The sequence below is a fragment of the Panthera onca genome, chromosome C2, assembly GCF_046562875.1.
Source record: "Panthera onca isolate mPanOnc1 chromosome C2, mPanOnc1 haplotype 2, whole genome shotgun sequence".
NCBI lineage: Eukaryota > Metazoa > Chordata > Mammalia > Carnivora > Felidae > Panthera > Panthera onca.
Window position 1 is genome coordinate 158,366,267 of NC_138347.1, and position 22,204 is coordinate 158,388,470.

Here is a 22,204-nt window from a genome sequence, read left to right on the forward strand (position 1 = left end):
CTGCCTCCCCCCTCTCAAAATAAATAAATAAAATTAAAAACAATTTTTAAAAATGATCAGAAATTCAGAGGAAACGTAGATTTGTTTATTCATAAACACCTCATTTCAACTTATGTTTCAACTCCTTGTACTATTTCCCTGCAGATTACTAGAAATCATACACACAAAGTATATATATACTACTTTTTGCTGTAACTTCTTTATTTTAGTTTTTAGTATCAGTGGGGTTATTTATTTTCAAAATAATTGTGCGATTTGGGGACCATGCCATAGAAGGTGTTTCTCTGCCATAGGAACAAAACATAAACTTGGAAACAGTTAGATGAGATTTCTATGAATCTCTGTTTCTTAGTTGGAAATAAAATTCTGTTTTAAAGCAGCTAAACTTAATCATTTGTTAAAATTTTTATTAACAATTTTATTGAGATATAATTCAAATTCAGTTCACCCATTTACAGTGGTCTTAAGGTATTCATAGTTCGTGCAATCACACTGAGTGTGGAGCCTGCTTGGGATTCTCTCTCTCTCTCTCTCCCTCCCTCCCTCCCTCTCTCTCTCTCCCTCCCTCCCTCTCCCTCCCTCCCTCCCTCCCTCCCTCCCTCTCTCTCTCTCCCTCCCTCCTTCCCTCCCTCCTCCCTCCCTCCCTACCCCCTCTCTCCCTCCCTCCCTCCCTGTGTCTGTCTCCCCAACTCATGCTCTCTCTCTCTGTCTCAAATTAAAAATGATAATAATAATTTAAATACATCTATGCCTAATTTCATATGCAGTGAACTACTGGGACTTATGCAGGTTAGGTATAGGGCTAAGAGTATTTTTGGTATTTTTAATGTGCCTGAGTTATAAAACGAAAAGAGTGATGTATACTCACCAATCAGTCTTCAAAAACATCTTATTACCTGACAATGCTGATATTTCAGATATCATTGGAACTCTCTAGGTTTATCTTCACACATAGTTCACACTCTAGAAAAGCATTATAATTGGTCCAGTCGTACTGGATTTTAGGCTGATGGCTTTTGCATCAAGGAACTTGTTAAGACTGTGCTGCCAATGCCTTTGTTTTGCTTTTTTAAAAAATATTTTTTATAGCTTTACTGAAATAATTTCACATACCATAAATTTCAGCCATTTAGGCAATGCATTAGTGTTTATTATATTCACAGAATTGTGTAGCCAACACCACAATCTAATTTTAGAACATCTTCAGCACCTCCAAAAAGGAAACACATTAGCATTCCCTGGATGCCTCCTGCTGACCAGACAACAACTAATTGACTCTATTTCTGTAGATTTGCATATTTGGGGCATTTCACATAAATGAAATCCTTCAATATGTAGTTTTTTATGACTAGCTTCGTGTAATTAGTGTAATATTTTCAAGGCTCATCCTGTTATAGCGTGTATCAATACTTCATTCCTTTTTATTGCTGAATAATATTCCATTGTATGGGATTATCCATCCATCCTTTGATGGACATTTGAGTTGTTTCTAGTTTTTAGTTATTATGAATAACACTGCTGTATTCACATACAAGTTTTTGTGTGGACATATATTTTTATTTCTCTTGGGATCAAAGTGGCTAGCTCATATAAATCTGTTTTTAGCATTTTAGGAAACTGCCAAATCTGCTTTTCCAAAGATGCAGTATCATTTTGTATTTATATACCCACTACCCAAATTTGAGATTTCCAGTTTCCTCACATCCTCACCAACACTTGTTACACTGTGTTTTTTATTTTAGACTTCCTGTGGATATAAAGTGGTATCTCATTGTGGTTTTGGTTTGCATGATCCTAGTGACTTTTTCAAGTACTTATTAGCCATTTGTGTATTTTCTCTGGATAAATTTCTGTTAAATCCTTTACCCATTTTTTTCTTTGCACATTTTTTGTTTTTTTTATTATTGAGTTGTAAGAATACATGCACATAATATACATATATATACATATATGTACATACACACACAACACACACAACACACACACACACACACTCTGGATGCAAGTCCCATGTCAGATACATGAATTTCAAATATATTTTTTTTTCCAGTCTGTCAGTTGTCTTTCACTTTCTTAATGGCTTGGCTCTGCTTTTATTTTAGAACTAATCATAAAGAAACTGTCCAGGGACAGTAAAGTTGCCTTCCTGATGCTCCTGATTTGTTCTCCCTAGTCCTAAAAATACTGATTTTCTCTCAGCCAAAAAGTCAGGAAGGGGAGATGTTAGTGTGTCTTTCCAGTATGTTTCCCTCCCCTAAAACTGAATAGGAATATTTTTCTTTTCATATTTGCTTTTAGAGGAAAAATAATGTTGGTAAATTTCTACTCAGTTTGTTATTTTTTGTTTTCCTCTTCCGGTCAGCAAAGTAAAACAAGAATGTATGTAAATTATACCTATCAATAGTCAGAAAGTTAATGAGTCAATAGTATGTTAATCCTGCAAGCGACCTAGGGAGTGGAACTACCTAGTAGTTAGGAATCCGAGATCTGGAGTCAGAGGCTGGGGTGATTGCCAGAGCCCTTCACCTAATGTAGGAGTCAGTATACCTGATTTCAAAGGTAGTACTGTCAGTTAAAATGAGGGAAAACTTATGTGTTTATGTTTAACACAGGTACCTGGCACATAGTAGGCCCCCAAAGATTAGCAGTCATCATCCACATTAGATTTCTTGAAGAAACTTACTTTTTTTTTTTTAATATTTACTCATTTTTGAGACAGAGAGAGAGTGAGAGAGAGAGAGAGAGAGAGAGACCGAGACCTCCAGTGTGACTGGGGAAGGGGCACAGAGAGAGGGAGACCCAGAATCCGAAGCAGGATCCAGGCCCTGAGCTGTCAGCACAGAGCCTGGTGCGGGCTCAAAAGCCCAAACCTTGAGATCATGACCTGAGCCAAAGTTGGACGCTTAATCAACTGAGCCACCCAGGTGCCCCTAAAGAAACTTATCTTAACACAACATTTTAAACAAATTTTACATACAGATTTAAATTGGTTTCAGTGAAATATGACAGTATAATATTGTTTATATACAGTTTGGATACCCCAAGACTTCAGGGGTTTTCCGTATAGATCATTTGTAATAAGCAGTTACAAACCTAAACAGTTTAAAAGTTAAATCTCTTTTCTTGAAAAGTAAAATTTTTAGAACATTACTTGGTGAGTATAGCTACAACACATTGACCATCTACAGGAAAGATACATATTTTAAGATATGTATTTTATTTTCATATCTAAATAGTGCTTAGCTCAATGCCAGACATAGAGTAGGAACAGTACATGTGTTTTTTCCATTTTTATTTTATTAATTTATTTATTTTAATTTAAATTTTAGTTAACATACAATGCAGTATTGGCTTCAGGAGTAGAATTTAGTGATTCGTCACTTACATACAACACCCAGTGCTCATCCCAACAAGTGCTCTCCTTAATGCCCATCACCCACTCACCTCCCTCCATTATCCCTCAGTTTGTTCTCTTATTGTTAAGAGTCTCTTGTGGTTACAACAGTAAATGTTTATTATACAAACTATAACAGCAGTATAAATAAGTGCTAAAAAATAGTATAATATATGTGACAAAATCTTCAAATTATAATTTCCTTTTTTTCTACATTTTGGATTCATAATTCAAGATAGGCAATAATTACAAATCTGTGTAGCTGCTATTAGACCAGATCCCATTAAAATAAAACCCAAGTCGCTATTCTGGTTTTTTAGTTATTCTAAAATTATGTTGTATTGATTGACTGTGGCTTGAAATAAATGGTCACTTGCCATGATGAGGCTCAAAAGTCATTTTTAGGAGAGTTTTTTAAATATATATTTTTACTTCATACTTAATGTTTCAAAAGTATTTTACAAAGAATAATTTCCCATGAATTAGGATAAGCTCACCACCATATAATTTGTATAATAAACCTACTAATGTGAAGAATCATTCTATGATGTAAGTAGTTATCACCTGTGGATATTTTGGAAATCTAGTTTTTCACTTGTTGGGGTTTAATAAAGTTTGATCTGTTATTTGATTTCCAGGTGCTCTTTCATTGGGTTGCTATCCACCATTGGAGGGAAATTTATACCGAAAACTTCTACTGATTCCTTCTTATTTATCTGAGATTGAAATGCTTTTAGCTATTGAAATCTTCCTGGTATCTAATGCTAGTAGTATTCAGAGTCCTGGAACTTCTACACAGATGCTGCAGATAGTTTTGAAAAGGTTGGTTGATATAACTTCTAACTGCATGCTAAAAGCAGATCATTACACCTGCCCTAGGATGTAAATGTTTATCTCTACTTTATATTTTGTAATACATATTTTATATATTTTTATGCATATTTTCATATATACACAAACACATTTCTACACACGTGTGTGTGTATATATACACATACATATTCATATATATGTATATACTTGTGTTTGTATGCATTTACAAATTTTGGTAACATTTAAATTGAGAAAGGATTTGACCTGAGACTTAAAACGAACAAGCTGATAGCATTTAATAAACACGTTAACAACTCCAAAGATGCTGTTCAAAGAGATGGGCCTTCTTTAGGTATGTATCTTTCTTGTGCACTGATGGTTTTGAGATAGGTATCTAAGTTATTTACCTTTTTGGTCAACACAGAAGATCTAAGAACCAGGTCTAAAAGGAAAATATGTGATAGTTTTTTGGTTCAGTCAAGAATTTGGTTCAGTCAAGAATTCTGTTGAGGGGCGCTTGGGTGGCTCAGTCAGTTAAGCATCCGACTTTGGCTCAGGTCATGATCTCACAGTCCGTGAGTTCGAGCCCTGCATCAGGTTCTACACTGACAGCTCGGAGCCTGAAGTCTGCTTCAGATTCTGTGTCTCCCTCTCTCTCTCTGCCCCTCCCCAACTCACACTCTGTCTCTCTCTCTCTCTGTCTCTCAAATATAAAATTAAAAAAAATGTTTTTTAAGAATTCTGTTGAAAATAAAGCCATCAGCCTAGTGTCTACATTTAAAGTGTTACTAATGCATACAATCTAGCTGTTGGACCAGACTGGTATCTCTTTAAATAATTTTTTCAAAGTCCCAAAATTTAGACTTACACCACTCCCAATTTCTTGTTAGCCTATCCAGGAAACTAATAAAGATCTCATGGAACTCCTGTTTTGAGGGTTTCTTGACAAGCATTTTGCTTCAGTTTAATGGTATCATAAACCACATCATCAGATTGGATATTCTATCTATCTATCTATCTATCTATCACTGTGTATAAATTATCCCAAAATGTAGTGGCTTAAAACAGCAAACATTATGTTAGTTTTTGCGGGTCAGGAATTTTGGAGTAGCTTAGCAGTATGGTTATGGTTCAGAGTCTCTGAGGTAGTGGGTCAGGAGGTAAAGTCACCTACCTGATGGCTTGACTGGGACTGGAGGATCTGTTTCCTAGATGGCTCACGCACGTGCCTGATGCCAGGAATCCTCAGTTGCTTGCCGCATGGGTCCTTCCATGCATTCCTTGAGTGTCTGTATGACACTCTGAGTGAGTGATCCAAGAGAAAAAAAGACAAGGAGGAAGCTACAGTGCCTTTCGTGAGCTTCCCAGTCAAGAACTGGGAAGGCTCTGAATTTTACCCTAATTGCAGGCTGACAGTGTCCTGGATCCTAGCATAAGACGTAAGACTCTTGCTTGCACTGGAGACAGAGGATGTTATCACTTATGTACAGCAAGCAGTATGGTTATATGCATATCTGTGTCTCTGGTTTTGCTCCCAAGTCCCACAGAGGGGCCCTGGTGGATACCTGCACAGGTACCGGGCCTCTTACAGAAGAGGAATCTTGAACTTTGGGGAACCTAAGTCTCTTACTGTAAATGATAAGCATGCCTGCCCTGTTGCTCTGCAGGGAAACACCATCACTGTCTTGTAAGGCTGTAAGCAAACCTATCGTTTGCTCCAGAGGGAGGGCCTATCTTTGTCTTTCAAGGTTGTTCACTATATAAACATCCTTGAAATTCAGAACAAGAGGTAGCTACTGTCTCTGTCCTCAAAACTTCCAGAAATTCAGGGACCCAGGAAGAATTGTCATCTGATAACCTAGTGTCCAGAGTTACACACTGTCATTTCTGCTTTGTTCCATATGTGATAAGCAAGTCATTTGTTTAAGGTTTTATTTTTTAAATAATCGCTACACCCGGTGTGGGGCTTCAACTCACAACCCCAACTGAGCCAGGCAGGCACCCTTATCCTATATGTGATAAACGAGTCATTTAATCTAGCCCATACTTAAAGGGAGGAGAATTATGAAATAATTTATTTTAGGTCGACAATTTTTTAAAAACTCACTAAATTAGCTTTATTGATACAGGTCTTTTCTGAGGGCCTCCTTGTTTACTACTATGCACTATACGTGGCATGAGGCATCTCGGCTCCCCATCTTCCTAATGAGGGTTTGGTTTTCTCAGGACTCCCCACACATATGCAGCCTTTTTATTCATTGTTGAACTTGGTTGCTATTTGTGACCTCAGTGCAAATTAGTGACATGCCTAGATCTTTAATTTTGTCCTAACCAATACTGTTTTCTCTTATTGTCATCATCATACTGAGCCTTGCCTTGCTATACTAACCTCTCTCTGAGAGAACCTATGCATCTTTAGACTTTGAGAAACTGCACATAGTTGGCATATGCCCGGTCTGCCAGATCCCAGGCACCAGTTTCTAAGCCAGAATGTAGTAGAAGGTGCCTGACCAATCTTTCCTCTCTGTGACAAGTTTCTGTTCTAAGTTGAAGTCCTCACTCCCACCACTCTGTACCATACTAAGGTATTGATGTGGGTAGGCTCACTCTTGGACCTTGCTGTTGGGTCCTACAGGTGCCAAGAGCAGGATACAGTGAACATAAAGAACAACTGATGCCTAATGTAACAGCCACATCTCTATTTTAAATACTTCCCACTCCAGGGACGCTTGGGTGGTTCAGTTGCTTAAGCTTCTGACTTCAGCTCAGGTCATGATCTCTCAGTTCATGAGTTCAAGCCCAGCATAGGGCTCTGTGCTGACAGCTCAGAGCCTAAAGCCTGCTTTGGATTCTGTGACTTCCTCTGTCTCTGCTCTCCCCACCCTCAAAAATAAGTAAACATTAAAAAATGTATGTACTTCCCATTCCCTATCCCTTATGATAAACAGCCATAAGGCATGAATTTTATGAAAGTTGGAGACTGGTAAAAGAGTTATTAGAAAAGTAAGTCTGAGCGCTTAGTGAAGAATCTTAAATCAAGACTAAATAAAATAACTGGAAATTTAGTAAAGGTACATAGCGACAGTTCCAAATGTTAGCTACCTATTACGTATATGCTTATAACTAAAAATAGCTAATATCAAGGTAAAACATATGACCATTAGTAACTCCAAACTTGATTAAACTCAATGTTTTTGTACATATTACAATAAATAGTTACGCAGTTATCAATTTTCAAAATACAAAGAGGTTATTATCTGTGTTCTAGATTAGTGTTTTTCAAACTGTGGGTTGTAGCCTATTTGGTTGGTGAAATCAGTTCAGGGGATTGCAACGTTATTACAAAACTAAAAGAGAGTAGAAAATAGAGTACATTGTCATAAGGGTAAGTCTTGTTTTGTGAAACTCTTATTTCCATTTTGATGTGGAGGGTATACACCGGGTCACAATATAAAGTGTGTTTCTTGCTGTGTGTTATGTTCAAACAAGTTTGAAAGGCACTGTTAGAAGAAAATAGTAAAAAGATTCTTATAGCTTAGTACCAGGAAGGGCAAAGTACTGTCTTTTGGAGAAACAATAGAACTCCTTTTTAACAGTTTCTGACTTCGGGAAGTGTTCACTTTGTAGATGTGAAGAAGACAAATCTCGGAGTAAGGATGATTATCAAGCTGCAGTGGAAAGACTAATTATGGCTGCTCGTATATCGGACCCAAAGCTCTTCATTAAGCACATGACCGTCAATGTTAACAAGGAACAGGTTTATAGTTTGGAACATTGTTCTGCCCTGAAATGGTTGAAAGAGAATATGAAGTGGGCTGGAAAAGTTTGGCTTTTCAATAACCATTAGTTAATAAAGGCTTTTTTTTTTTTTTTTTTAAGTTCAAGTAATCATTGTTGAAAATAAAAGGCAATAAAAGTAAAGACAATTTTCACTATATTCAGCTTTTGCCCTTTATTGGTTTATAGTAAGTTAATAGTTTCCAAACACTGCCAGAGACCAGCTCCAGCAACCAGGGGTTCCCGAAGGAAGAACAGCGTCGGTGAAAATAAAACTAAAATAAAAAACTGGAAAATAAAAAACTAAAACTAAAATAAAAATGGACACAGACAACAGCGGTGTGTTGAACTGGCCAATTTATTGTACCAAACGTGGCATTATATATGCTAGTGATTTCCTTGTAGCATACGTCATCTATGTTTTTCTAACATTACCTAATTTTGAAAATGTTTCTATGTATCATCACCCAATAAGGAATAACATGATTGTTTTCTCATAACGTTCCCTCCTGCCCTTTGCTTATTAATTTCTTTCATTGTTTTTATTATGTATCTACGTTTATCTATAACCTATAAAGTATTTGCTTTGCGGTTTTCATGAAAGGTCACTTATCTCTCAACACCTCAAGTGGAACAGTTAGAGGGACACAACCTGTTAGTTGTTTCCCTGAAGCATTCGTGGTTTTGAAGAACAAAAGTGTTCGCCTGGGTCCGAGGTGCCAGGAAGAGGGCCAAGAGGGCCTTAGAAACCCACGCCTTATACATTCTCAGAGAGACAGTGCACCTGGGAACCAATGAACCATTCTGTACTTTAACCGACTAGGTTCAGTCATCATCTGGAATGCCTCCTGGGCGCCAAGTGGGCCTAGGGATTAGAGTGACCTGTGTCTATAGATACACTCCTTAGTTGCCAGAGTGGGGCTTTCAAATCCATGTCTCTCCTATACAGGCCCTCTTTGCTGGCAAAGGTACGAGGCTATCCTTCCTATAAGTAGAGGAGTCTCCATGGGGAATGGCAAGGGCTAAACGTAAGGCCGCACATTTCTTGCGGAACCTTATTTTCTTTCCTACTGGTTCTTTTCCCAGAGGGCCTGCCGAGGGCAATTCCCCAACAGACAATACCCCAGGTAGTTTTAAGGCCAAATTACCTAAAAGCGGGAGGACAAGAAGCTTCCCTGTCGGCGGGTGCCTTGCAGTCACCAATCCGTCCACAGCCCGGGCCCTGCCACTCAGGCTGGGATAGCTCGGCTTCCAGCAAAACAAAAAAATTTGAAGTATGCAGATGGTTTACCCACACAGAAAAATGACTTTTCAAATTACTTTACTTCTCTTTAACTTAGGTAAACCTAAATGTAGTAAATCCCTATTTATTCTGAAATCCAAACAATGATAAATCACAAACTGAATATAGTGCAGCATTTAATGAGAGGGGGAAGTACATGAGGAAGTCACTGGAGTTTAAAGATAAAGCTTTTGGGTATGAAATAATGTATACACAGTCCAGTCTCTAAATCCTATTCTACATCTGTAATCTAGAATCATAAATACTATTGAAAGATGATTCAAACACTAAAATTCCAGAGCACCTTCTAAGTTATACCAAAAATTTTTAAATTACCCTCTGAGTAACTTTCCTTTATTGTATCTTAGAATACTACATGTATTTTGAAAATCTGTAATTTGTTACATTAGGTATGGCTAAAGAAAATAGTATTTTAAACAAGTATACCACAATCTAGATACCCTAACAAGTACTATTCCTAACCACCTTACGAAGTTAAAACTCCTTTTCTGAAGTCCTCCTCAAGATCTGTAGTACAGTCATTGTCCAAGGTGATCATTCTCAATCCTTGATTTGATACTTTAAACCATAATTTAAAATCATTTAGAGAAAAAGTCTGAATAAGGTGAATAATAAACTGTGACTAGGAGAACTGAAAGTATTTCTTAAAGTTCTCAAAATATGATAATAGCATCACTGGAATAAGTGCACCCTCCCAAGACTAAAAAAAGCTAAATCCTAGCACTTAGCAAAATGCCTATTAATGTGGAGAACAAAGGGGGAAAAAATTAAACTTCCTAATCACTTACAGCGTATTGACAAGTACTTGAGGAAGACAGCAACCTTCCTCAAGGATCTTAGCTGTGTCAGTGTTAATACTTTGCTAAAGGCAACCTTAGCTTGACAGTAACCTGACCCTTTAGATCAAAGATCCTTTGGAAAATCCCTTTGGAAACTCTCTACCCATCCCCACCCCCACCTCCCAAGATACATGTTAGCAATTATCCTCCAAGCACAGGGCCACTGGTACACATCTGAAGGGTCTCATGACTAAGGTTTTATAGACCATTGTAAATGACCTTTTCCTAACAACAGCTTGCCTCTCAAGGTGCTGGAAAACCTGCTTCCAAATTCCTTAGAGAGTTACACGATACCTGACCCCCTCCCAACCTGAAAGTCTATTATCAGCCATTCCTCACAACTGCAGTGCAGCTCTTTCTGCCCAGGGTCCTGTGCTTCAATACACTCACTTTTTTGCACTGGAGATGTCTCAGTTCTTTCTTGACCATTTGCTCCTGGACCCCAACATTTCACATCACCTTTTACCATATGATAGGATATGAAATGAACACTATCATGAACAGGGTAGTGGAAATGAGGCAGGAGATGTCAAGAAAAATGCCCACTTGTCTAGTATGAAAAAACCAGGTGACTATAACTACCATTACTTAATTGCGGCACCTAGGAACTAGATTAGGTTTGGAGATTACTACCGTTAAGTTTAAGGTGCCTTTGGGGACAAGTGGAGAATGTTAAGTGGCCGCTTATAAATTAGTCCTTCCTATAAATGGAAACTGAAATGCAAAGAGCAACACTGTTTAGATGCTTGTGGCTAGGATGCATTTGAAAGGATTAAAATGGCAAAGAGCATAAATTAAACTTTTAAAAAATTTTTTATTTTAATAAAAAAATGGTTTTTTTTATTTTGAGAGAGACAGAGACAGCGTGAGTGGGGAAAGGGCAGAGGGAGAGGGAGAGAGAATCCCAAGCAGGCTCTGGGCTGCCTGCACAGAGTCCGATTCGGGGCTTTAACTCAGAAAACCACCGATCATGACCTGAGCCAAAATCAAGAGTGGGAGGCTTAACTGAGCCAAGCAGGCACCCTGTAAATTAAGCTTTTAAGAAAAAATGGGATTGGGGCGCCTGGGTGGCTCAGTCAAGCAACCACTTCAGCTCAGGTCATGATCTCACTCACGGTTTGTGGATTGGAGCCCCCTGTTGGGCTCTGCGCTGACAGCTCGGAGCCCGGAGTCCGCTTCGGATTCTGGGCCTCCCTCTCTCTTTGCTCCTCCCCCATTAATGCTCTGTCTCTCTCCAAAACAAATAAAAAACATTTAAAAGAATTTTTTAAAAAATGGGATTGAACGGAATAGATTACAAGTGGCCAGGCCCTTTCTAAGGACAAATCAAGAGCCCTTACGGTCCTAGGGTTGGAAAAAATGGAGGAGCTCCTTTTTGCTTCTGTCAACAGTGCCAAAGAAAGGGAAAAGAGCGTTTGTTGCATTTGCCTAATTTCAGTTGTTGCTGTTTCTAGGAATAATCGAAGCCAAAAGAGCAAAATAAAGCTAAAATCCTAGATGAATAGTTTAAAGAGGCGGCGGTGACGGGAGGGCAAGGGGGCGCTTCAAGTTTGAAACAGGTCAGATATCGAAGGGACCAAAGTCAGAAAATGCAAGCTGGAGAAAAGAAATGTTTAAAAATTAGCTATGTTTCTATATGGAATGCCAAAGGGCACACGTTAATACCTTTAAAACCTGGTACTCCCCACTGAGAGCCGACCTAAGGCATCAGCTCCGAAAGCGCCGAGCGCGTTTCACAGGGCCAGCCTCCCCCCGCCCCCCACGCTCCCAGGCCGCCCCGGTGGGGGACGCGGGGCGGGAGGGCGGAGGGCGGCCCGGCGCATGCGCGCCACCCCCCCCCCCCCCCCCCCGCCCGCCAGTCCCCGCTCCGGGTTCCAGCGCGTGCTCGGTCGCCCTCCGCTCCCCGTCCAGCCTGCCCTGCTCCGGTCAGGCCCCGTCACCTGCCACCCGGTCATTTTCTGACTCCCTCCGGCCTAGTCCATCAGGTCTTGGAGTGCTCATTCGCGTCTCCCAGTGCTTTCCGGGGAGGGCGGAGCTCCGTCCCGGCCGGGCGGTAAGAAGGCGGAGGGGCAAGGGTCTCAAGAGGTCCGGGGACCCCAGGCCGGTGACCTGGGCAGTGCTACCAGCGCGGGGCTGGGGACCGCTCGGGGTTTCCCCTGCGTCCGGCTGCGCGCAGGCGCTCAGGGAAGGAAGGCCGGGCACGCGTCGGCCAATGGGAGCGCGAGCTCGGGCGCCGGCCAGACGCCGGACTCGCCTCGAGCGACCCGTCGCGGCTGGCGCCGGAGCGACGCGCGCAGGGGTGCGCGCCCGGCTGCGAGCTCAGGGACGGGGGCTTGGCGAGCACCGCTGGTAGGAATTTGTCAGCCTCTCCCCCAGTGGGGCGAGTGGAGGTGGGAGCGCCGGGCCCCGCGGCGCGCTCCCGTTGCCAGGGCTGGCCCTCCGCTGCGCATGCGCCCCCCGCCCCGCGCCGCCCTGCGGGAGGGACCGCCCTTCGCCCTGGTACCGGGCGGTAGGTGGAGCAGGTCTGAGGAGTCGTTGGCGCTGGGCGCTGGGCCGAGCTGTAAGGAGCAGGAGGGGAGGTGCGCCAAGTGGTACCTTCGGGCCGCTCGGCACTGAACGGGCGCGCTCAGAACGGGCGTCTGGGCGGGCAGCGTGCACAGTCACCTTAGGTCGACGCGCTAACTTTTGAACTGAGGCGTTGCCAGGGCCCGGGGGTACCTGCACCGCACCTGTCTTAACTTGTTTTGAAATGAGAAGCCAAAGAAGGTTTAGGTTTGCTTCCGGCAATATATCCCCGAAGCCCTTTACCTTATAGGAAACTGTCGTGATTCAAACCTCATAGCCAGAGACTTGGAAACTAAAGAGTCTACATGCTTTGCTCTTGCTGTAATTTATTAATTTATTTAATGGGACTTGCTGCTTTTGCTTTTCCTTTACCTTTTTCGCTTTCCTGAGTAGTCAACTGAAAAGCAATGAAAAATTGCTTTTATTCCTCCTTGACAGAGCAAATTGCTTTTAAACCCTTGCAAAATAGTAAGATAAGTCACAGTTTAAATGAGAGAAGCCTGGGGATATTAAACTTTGTTAAAATAAGTTACTTGCAAACAAAAATTATGCCAAATGGCCAAAAATCAATCTTAGGGCCTTTATTTAACAAACATTGTTACTGTTTCTGTATCAGAGGTAAGCAGAATAGTTGTTTTTTTGTTTTGTTTTTTTTTAACAACCCATAATGTGGCTCTTCCACCAATTTCGATGATCTCTTCCTACCACATTTGACCTGAAACTGCATAGGTTTAATGCCTCGGTTCGCACAGAGTTTAGGTTAAGGTTAGAGAAGTTTTCATTTTACAAAATAAAAGCTAACATCACTATTAAACGGATGACAGAGGCCATTTTCGATGGACTGTAAATAAATTGTGACCTTCCTCATCTTCCACCTCCGTCCAGAGTTCACCATCTCCTTGGAAGAGACCGTCCAACTCCCCTCTCCCATTCTACCTATTGTACCAGAGAGTGTCCCATAATGCTCTGTGCGCGGCTGTATTATTTCATTTTCTATATTGTTTTATAATTATCTTTGTCTATTTTTCCACTCTCTCCCTCTTTCCTACGCTAAAATTTTGGACAAGTGGATTGTCTTAATGTGTTTTTTGTTTTGTTTTTTTATTCCCAGTACTTTGCATAGAGCCTGGCACATAAGAACATGGTAAATGCCTGTTGAGGAATTAGGTGAATTAGGGACCCAGAGTGCCTCTGAAGTCTGAAAAATTAGTTATTTTGTAGCATGCCTGAGGCCTTTTCCAAATGGAAGAATAGTAGGCAACGGAAGAATTTATCTGGAGACAAAACCCTGCGGTTGACCTGGGTGTCCCAGGCTTTCAGACTATTTATCACTAGCAAATGAGTGCACCCAACTCCACTCTGAAGCAGATTTTCAATCTGCTAAAAATCATTTGACTTTCTGGGTAACTAAGGCCTAAGAACCACAGATCTAAATCTTCTTGTCGTTAGCAATCACATTTCTCGTAGTAAATTAAAAAGTTGACATTGCAGTTATCAAATCAGGCCCCCTATGATTTTGTTTTCCCTAGGCCTGTTTATCTCTGACTAAAGTGATGTAATTGGGTTCTTGGTCTTGCAGAGATGAGAACTGATCTAAGATCTGTGCCACGTGAAAAGACAAGCAGCCATGCCTGCCAACCGGCTGGGTTTTAACCTTGTTTCTGATGAGGTTTTAGGATGATGGTGGGGTTTGTGGGGGTGCAGAGCCGATGGACAAGAAAGAATTCTTGAAGACATCTTTGGTGCAAAAGTGATTTTATTAAAGCACGGGGACAGGACCCCAGGGCAAAACGAGCTGCGTTGGGGTGGTGAAGAATGACTGGTTATACACTACGGGCTTGGGGAGGGTAAAGTCCTGAGGCAAGTTTCCAAGGAGACTTTCATATGCTAAAGACTCACAGGATCCTGGAGATGTAGGTCTTGTCCAGCTAAGGTTGTTTTTCCCTCCAGCAAAGCATTAACATTAAGACCCTGGGGAGTTCCTGGAGAAAAGTTTTACTCTGCCAGCCTCAAATATTTGTCAAGTGGGCTGCAGGTTATAAGGAAATTCACTTTTTTCTGCCATTTCCTTCTTGCCTTTGTTCCCCCCCATCACTATGGAGGGAAGGTGATGTTGGGGCTCCAGGAAACAGTCTGTAGGTTTCTGGAGATTAGGCTATTGATAAGATTGCCTTTTCTGGTAATTTACTAAGATTTGTTAAGTGAGGGAGACCCACGTCCTGTATGAATGCAATCTCTATCATTTAACCATTTGTTTTCTGTCCTTGGGCAGCCAGGAGTGCCTGAGAAATGCCACACATATCCCACCTGGGGGTGGGGCGTGGTAATGCTCACTTATACTTTGCCCTCAGCCTGCCTTATGCTCCCTCATCATTTCCAGTTAGAACTGTTTTTTTTTTTCCTTCTTAAGAAGTGGGTAAATCATACAGAAAACAACTAGTTAAAACAAAACTTAAAATTATTTGACTTTTCCGCTACAGCTATCTAGAGATTTTTCCCTAAGGTTGTGTTAAAGAAGTTTTTTTAATGAATTAAAGCTTAAAAGTTTCCTGACAGACACCTGGGTCCTATAAAATGATGACATTAGGGTTCCCTAAACATCAGAATCCTAAAGGCATGTTAAAACAGACTGCTGGGCCCCGCCCAGTTTTTGATTCTGCAGGTCTAGGGTGGGGCCTGATAATTTGCATTTATAACAAATTCCCAAAGATGTTCTTCCAGCTTTGAGAACCACTGCCCTAAAGGTTGTTTCCTGTTTCTTTTTCTTCTCTTAATTTTTTTTTTAACGTTTATTTATTTTTGAGACAGAGAGAGACAGAGCATGAACGGGGGAGGGTCAGAGAGAGAGAGAGGGAGACACAGAATGGGAAGCAGGCTCCAGGCTCCGAGCCATCAGCCCAGAGCCCGACACGGGCTGCGAACTGAGTCCGTGAGTCGAACTCACGGACTGCGAGATCATGACCTGAGCCGAAGTCGGCCGCTCAACCGACTGAGCCACCCAGGCGCCCCTTTCTTCTCTTCTCTAATCCCTGCCCTTCCAGAGCTGACTGCTGATCCCACGCATCATGATCAAATTGTCAGCCTACTCTTCAAGCAGAGCTTATGGAAACACTTAAAAACACTCCTAGGACTTCCAGGGGAAACCACGCATTTCCTGTCCTGTCTGGTTCAACAGAACCAGAACACATATTTTTAATTTTTTCTAATGATTTAAATAGGAAACAATCATTTTAGGGTAATAATTAGGTTGAGGGTATATCGGAATTAAGTGGACATTTTATGTATATAGGCATTTTCCTATAGAAATATGAGTTGGCCACCATTGATGGGGGCAGGGGAAGATTTTTGGCCAAAGGAAAAGAAGTCCCTCCATCTCCCAGTTGAGAAAACCACTTTATTCATTAAAAAGGCAGTTCCCACAGCACAATATAATTTTATTATACACACTTAAGTTCTCTCTTTTTTTTAAGAGAAATACTCCTGTGAAAACTTGTTTTTTTATTACTTAGCAAATGCTAACTTTATTTGTCTTTGAATAACAAAAATAAATAGCCATATTTATTTGTTCTGATAGATTCAATTTTTTCCCTATAGTTTGTAAACTTAAATCATTCATTTGTGATTTTTGACTTGTGTCTAGCCTTGTATTGTATTTTTTAAGACTTTCACATATCCTTATCCTTATTTTCCAATCACAAAATTTGTTTTTGGATAAAATGTTGTATTTAACTACATGTTCTATCTATATGTAAGCCCTTAGGAGGGGAAAAAGGAATTCTGCAGAATTTTATGAGCCCCAAATTATCTAATAATAATAGATGTCATATAAAGTTTCTATTTGTCAGATGTTGCTAATCCTTTATGTATTTTATTTAAGATTCACAAAATCCTAACACAAGTAGCCCCTACTTTTATACATAACACACTCATTAAAACATGTACAAAAGTTTGATGTGGGATTCCATATCCAGAGAACTAAAAAATAATTGTAATATTCTAGATTACATTTCACCTTTTAGAAACAGTCTGTAATGAATATTTCCAGCATTTTATATGTGTCTGTCAACATTTTTTCTTAAATACACAGTGAAGATAGCTTTAGGGAGCACCAGATAAAGGACAAATGATGATACCTGTATTTATTGTTTCATTTGTATTCAATTTGTTAGTCTTTATTGCTAGCACTAGAAATGTAATTCTTTTGGGGCACCTGGGTGGCTCAGTCGGTTAAGTGTCTGACTTCAGCTCGGTCATGATCTCATAGCTGATGGGTTGAAGCCCCGCGTCAGGCTCTGTGCTGACATCTCGGAGCCTGGAGCCTGCTTCAGATTCTGTGTCTCCCTCTCTCTGTACCCCTCCTCCCTCTCTCTCTCTCTCTCTCTCTCTCTCTCTCTCTCTCAAAAATAAACATTAAAAATTAAAAAAAAAAAAAAAAGGAAATGTAATCCTTTTGATAAAGTAAAGACAACATTTAATAAAATACTTACGGAATTAACATTTCTACAGTAAAGTTTCTGACTAAACCACTCCTGTCTAGCAGACAGTGTTAGCTTAAAGTATTCTCTCAGTTAATGAAAATTTTTAAATTTTAAATTAAAGGGCAGTTTGGGGTGACAGTGCCTATTATACAGGTGTTTCTGCTGTAAGGATATGTACACATTCCTGGAAATCCTGACATTCTGTAGGATAATACATTAAAATAACAGGTGTTATGAAGAAAAAATATATACCACTCAAAATGAGACGTGTGGAAGTCTCCACCTTTTTCATCTGCACCAGCAGCTTTCCAGATTGCTTGATGTAGTGAAAAACGCAGGGATGCTTGAAGCCACTAAACATAAGCTTAAATCAAAGGAAGGAAGTCCTGGGGGATTTTCAGGTTTTGTAAGGTCTTTACATACAGCTGAAGCCACTGTAATTGTAGAAAGACCACCTCTGATTGCTCTAAACCACTTACATGCTGGGAAAAAACTTCACAAGGTGTAACATATTTCCCTTATTCACCAATTGCACATAAGCTAGTTCACATTAAAGAAACTTTTTTTGTAGCAGAACAGACAGTTCTTGTGTTACGGAACCAGGCAGGAACGCTGGCAGAAAAACCAAGCGGCACTCGGCGATCTTGGTGGATCAGAGATTTATTTAACACCGGCAGGCTCAGAGGAGACCGTTTCTTCAAAGACCTGAGTGCCGAACGCAAGTGGGGAGGCTAATTTGTAGTTGTCCGCTTCCATATCTGTGGGGGTTTTGTGCGCGCAGCAAGCAAAGGAAGAACCCGGAGGAGGTGTCTATAAGCTAGAGACCAGAATCTGTTTTAGCCCTGTCTGCCATCTTTGGCGTACTTTATTCACTTCTCCAACATTCCCCCCTTTGATGCCTTTTAAAAAAAAATGTTTAGTAGGCATCACCTTTCAGTTTTACAGGTTGGTACTCTCGGAAGGCTAAGATACGTGTGCAGTAGTTTGGCAAGCAAACAGCGTTTTCAATAAAACCATGGCATTCAGTATACAGGGGCCAATGGATACAAGTTATGGAGAGGAGGGCCCCCGCCAGGGCAGGAAGCCAGGATGCCCAATCCCTGAGATCCCATCCTTTCCATTGATTTTTTCCTGTTGTCTACGTTAAATTCTTTCCTTGAGTTCCTTAACCTTAATTATAACTATTCCTGACTGGTTTATGAAATAGCAACATTCCTCCCTCAGAAAGATGCAAGTCCCTCCTTTTTCTGAAGTGAGGAGGTTGAGGGCTTGCCTATTTTGGAGGGTCACTGCTGCCAGAGAGTTTATTTGGCTTTGTAAAGTTACCAGAGAATCTGCCACCTGTTTGTTCCACGTCTTCATTTAGCTCTTGAGATGGTCTATGGTAGAGTCCTACAGATAAACCTATGCCCCCTATTCTGGTTCCTATTCCTGTCGCAATTCCTGCTCCTATCAGAACAGGTAGCAAGACTGCAGTCTGGCCTGGGACTTGGGGCTAAAGGCTGTTAGGAGCTGATCTTCCGTGTACATGGATATCTCTGGGGTTAGGAAGACGGAATAACATATCTGAGTCCACTTGGCCTCTGAGCATCGGTAGGCCGAACTAGAACACAGATAGAACACCCCAGGGGTTGAACACAGGGTTGCATTCCTCTCTAAGGTTATATTTCTTCCGCATAGGGAGGTACCGTTCATAACTTCAGGGACTGTACAGATTAGATTGTCGGCATTTGTGAGACGGACCCCAGTGACCAGGGGTCCAATTAAGACAGAGGTGTTGGTTTTGAGATTTTCAGGAGCTTCCCAGGTCAAAGGGATAGGAGTGGCTAAGTAAGCCTTACAGCTGAGGGGCAAGCACATCCAGCAGGTTTGGGGGTGATTATCTATTTTGTGGAGGACTTGTAGAGTAGTGTTGGCCCGACGCTGGAGTAGGGAAATGGTAAGCGTCTGATTGAGGGCTGAAAGGTTCGCACCTTGGTAGGCTGCCGGGGGAGTGGTCGCCTTTATGGCTTGGATTACCCTATCCTGGGTATCCTTTATAACCTCTTGATGGGTCCTGTCTTGCACCCCTCCCCCATCCGAGATTCCCCTATTGAGGAAGGTAAGTGTAGCAAGCTGGCTTCCCTCTCTGGAGGCCCTTGTGACATGGGTTCCTGACATCTTGGGTTATCTCTACGGTCCAATACTTAGTCCTTGGGGCACCGGGTGACTGACAGAGAGTGGGTGTTTTTCCCTTGTAGCAATCTTGTGGAGGCAGGTGAAGGCACTGAATGCCCTTGACCCCCTTATTGTCATATAACAATCCTAGAGGCAAAGTGGGTAAGCGGCAGTTGTGAGGGTGAGAGAGGCTATCATAATATACAGGCAATACCTAATGGCCCTCCCATCCAGAGGAGGTATGTGAGACCCAGCATGCATCTTTTGTCCCGTGTCCAGCTTGTTGGTACAGTCTCTATCAGCCCAACAGTAAGAAGTAAGATCAGGGCTATGACACCAATAAGGGGCAAGGGCTGGCAGAGTTGCATCCAGACCCCTGGGCTAGGTTCGTGCGTTGATTCTTCAAGCTTCTGCCGTGCGCAGGCCAGCCAGCTTCCGGGGTGTGGCTGGAGCAGGGCTGGAGGTCTCAGGGGCAGTTTCCCTTTTGAGGGTCAGTTTAAGTGGGTTGACTGGATCTGGATCACTTCGCCAGGTTGTGGGTTCTTCTGAGTTGGCCTTAACTCTGGAGTGATGGACCCATGGGGTGACACCTGAAACTTGAAGGGCTGCAGGAGTTGTTAGAATAACAGTATGAGACCCAGTCCACTGTGGTTTAAGAGGTTCCCTCTTCCAATCTTTGACCCACACAGAGTCTCCTGGCTGAAAGGGGTGAATGGGGGTCCCTAAGGAAATTGAGGCCCTCTCTATGGTATATCTCTGTAACTTGTTTAGGACTGCCCCCAAGGTCTGGAGCTGTTCTCTTATTCCCTTGTCTCCAATCTGGTGTAGGTCTCCTGGGAGTTTTCCTAAACATGTGAGGGGGTCGCCCACATAATAACTCGAAAGGGGAGAATCCTAGTGCCCGAGGTGTGCATCGGGCACGCAGGAGGGCCAGCGGTAGTAAATCTGGCCATGGGAGATTAGTCTCTTGGTGGAACTTAGCCAGGGTTTCCTTGAGGGTGCGATTTATCTGCTCTACTTTTCCCTGAGCTCTGGGGTCGGTAAGCAGTGTGTAGTTTCCAGGTACTGTTGAGGGACTTTGTCAGGGTTTGTATAATGTCTGCCACAAATGCAGGTCAATTATCACTGTGTATGGTTAAGGGTAGATCAAACCGAGGTGCAATCTCCCATAGAAGAGCTTTGGCCACCTTGCGACTTCGTTCCGTTCTGGTCGGGAATGCTTCGACCCATCCCGAATATGTGCAGATGATTACAAGAAGGTACCTGAATCCTTTATTTGGTTGTATGTCAGTAAAGTCCACCTCTAAGTCTTCAAAAGGGGCGGCTCCCATCATTTGCGTGCCAGGCGGGGGTCATGGGGCAGACCAAGCATGGTTTTGGTACATGTTACACATTGTTCACTGACAGCTCGGCATAATGCCGGCACCTGGCTGATATAGTAGTTCTTTTTGAGGAGGGCCTCCAGTGCAGTTTTCCCTAAGTGCATCAGTTGGTGATATTCCTTCACTAGGTGTTTTCCCATAGATGACAGGACAAAGATGTGTCCATTTGGCATGACCCACCAACCCTCTTCACTTAGTGTGCCCCCTTCTGTCGAGGCCCAACTTCTTTCATTGTTTGTGTACAGGGGCAGGGAGGCTTCCCTGTGGGGCGCAAGAGTCATAGTGTAGATAGGAGCTTGTCCTGGGTCACCACAGGCAGCCGCTCCAGCTGTTTTGTCGGCCAGGCGATTTCCTTGAGTTATAGGGTCATCTCCTTTCTAATGTCCCTTACAGTGTAAGATAGCTACCTTGTCTGGTAGCCATACGGTCTCAAGAAGCTTTAGTATTTCTTCCTTGTTTTTGATAGTTTTCCCTGCAGCAGTAAGGAGACCTCTTTCTTTATAGATGGCCCTGTGTACATGCACAGTAGCAAAGGTATACTGGGAATCAGTTTAGATGTTAACTCATTTACCTTTGCTAAGGATGAGGGCTCAGGTTAAGGCGTACAGTTCAGCCCATTGTGCCGACCATCCTTCCGGCAAGGCCTTGGCTTCCAGAACTTCGGTGGTTGTGGTTACTACGTATCCTGCTCTTCGGCTGCTCTCTTGTAAATAGCTGCTCCCATCGCTGAACAGGGTGATCTCCGGGCTTATTATATAACCTGGTCTTGGAGGTCCGGGCAGTTGGCGTAGACTTCATTCACTACTTCGGAACAGTCTTGGTCGGGTTCTCCCTCCCCCATGGGAAGGAAGGTGGCCAGGTTTAGTGTTTTTACTGCTTCAAGAGCGACCCTTGGGTTTTTGTAGAGAAGGCCTTGGTATTGTGTCAGCCGAGAATTGGAGAGGAGACGATATCCTTGGGTACTCATGAGGGACATGACCGCGTGTGGGACCTTAACATTAAGCGTTTGTCCCAGCGTGACTTTGTCTGCATCCTTGATGAGCAGGACTGTGGCTGCCAGCACTCTGAGGCACGGTGGCCATCCTGCAGCCACAGGATCAAGTTTTTTTGACAGGTAGGCCACTGGCCATTGCCAAGGCCCCATACTCTGAGTAAGCACTCCAAGGGCTGTTTGTCCGTTTCATGTACGAAGAGGTTAACGGGTCTTTCTATGTCAGGCAAACCCAGGGCTGGGGCTCGTCCCAGAGCCACTTTATTTCTGTGAAAGCAGCCCTTGCCTTCTCAGTCCATGCGAGGGGCCCCCAGTCTGGCCCTCCCATCAGGTCATAGAGGGGCCTCACTATGGCTGAGAATCCAGGAATCCAAATGCGACAGAACCCTGTGGCCCCTAAAAATTCATGCAAACCTCGTTTTGTTTGGGACTGTGGCAGTGTGGTGATAACTTTCTTCCTTCCCGGTCCTAGTTCTCTTTTTCCTTTTGTGAGGAGGAAGCCTAA

At 42.4% G+C, this 22,204-nt stretch overlaps 2 protein-coding genes across 12 annotated transcripts in view; both read left to right on the top strand.

Moving 5' to 3' along the window:
- Positions 1-8,078, top strand: part of TOPAZ1 (testis and ovary specific TOPAZ 1) — a 100,341-nt gene extending 92,263 nt beyond the window's left edge. For all 6 annotated transcript variants that reach the window (XM_060638041.3, XM_060638044.3, XM_060638047.3 and 3 more), the window contains 2 exons: positions 4,033-4,216; positions 7,835-8,078. In XM_060638041.3, coding sequence (XP_060494024.2) covers positions 4,033-4,216; positions 7,835-8,054 — 404 coding nt within the window. In that variant the 3' untranslated portion in view covers positions 8,055-8,078. The remainder of the gene's footprint in view (positions 1-4,032; positions 4,217-7,834) is intronic.
- A 3,758-nt stretch (positions 8,079-11,836) lies between these two features.
- TCAIM (T cell activation inhibitor, mitochondrial) overlaps positions 11,837-22,204 on the top strand; it is a 98,871-nt gene continuing 88,503 nt past the window's right edge. For 2 of the 6 annotated variants that reach the window (XM_078432537.2, XM_060638049.3), the window contains exon 1: positions 11,838-12,179. The gene's annotated coding sequence lies outside the window, so the exon portion shown is untranslated. Of the gene's footprint in view, positions 12,180-12,219; positions 12,476-12,543; positions 12,899-22,204 lie in introns of those variants that run through there. The other 4 variants (XM_078432538.2, XM_060638050.3, XM_060638053.3 and 1 more) reach the window with 3 other exon arrangements.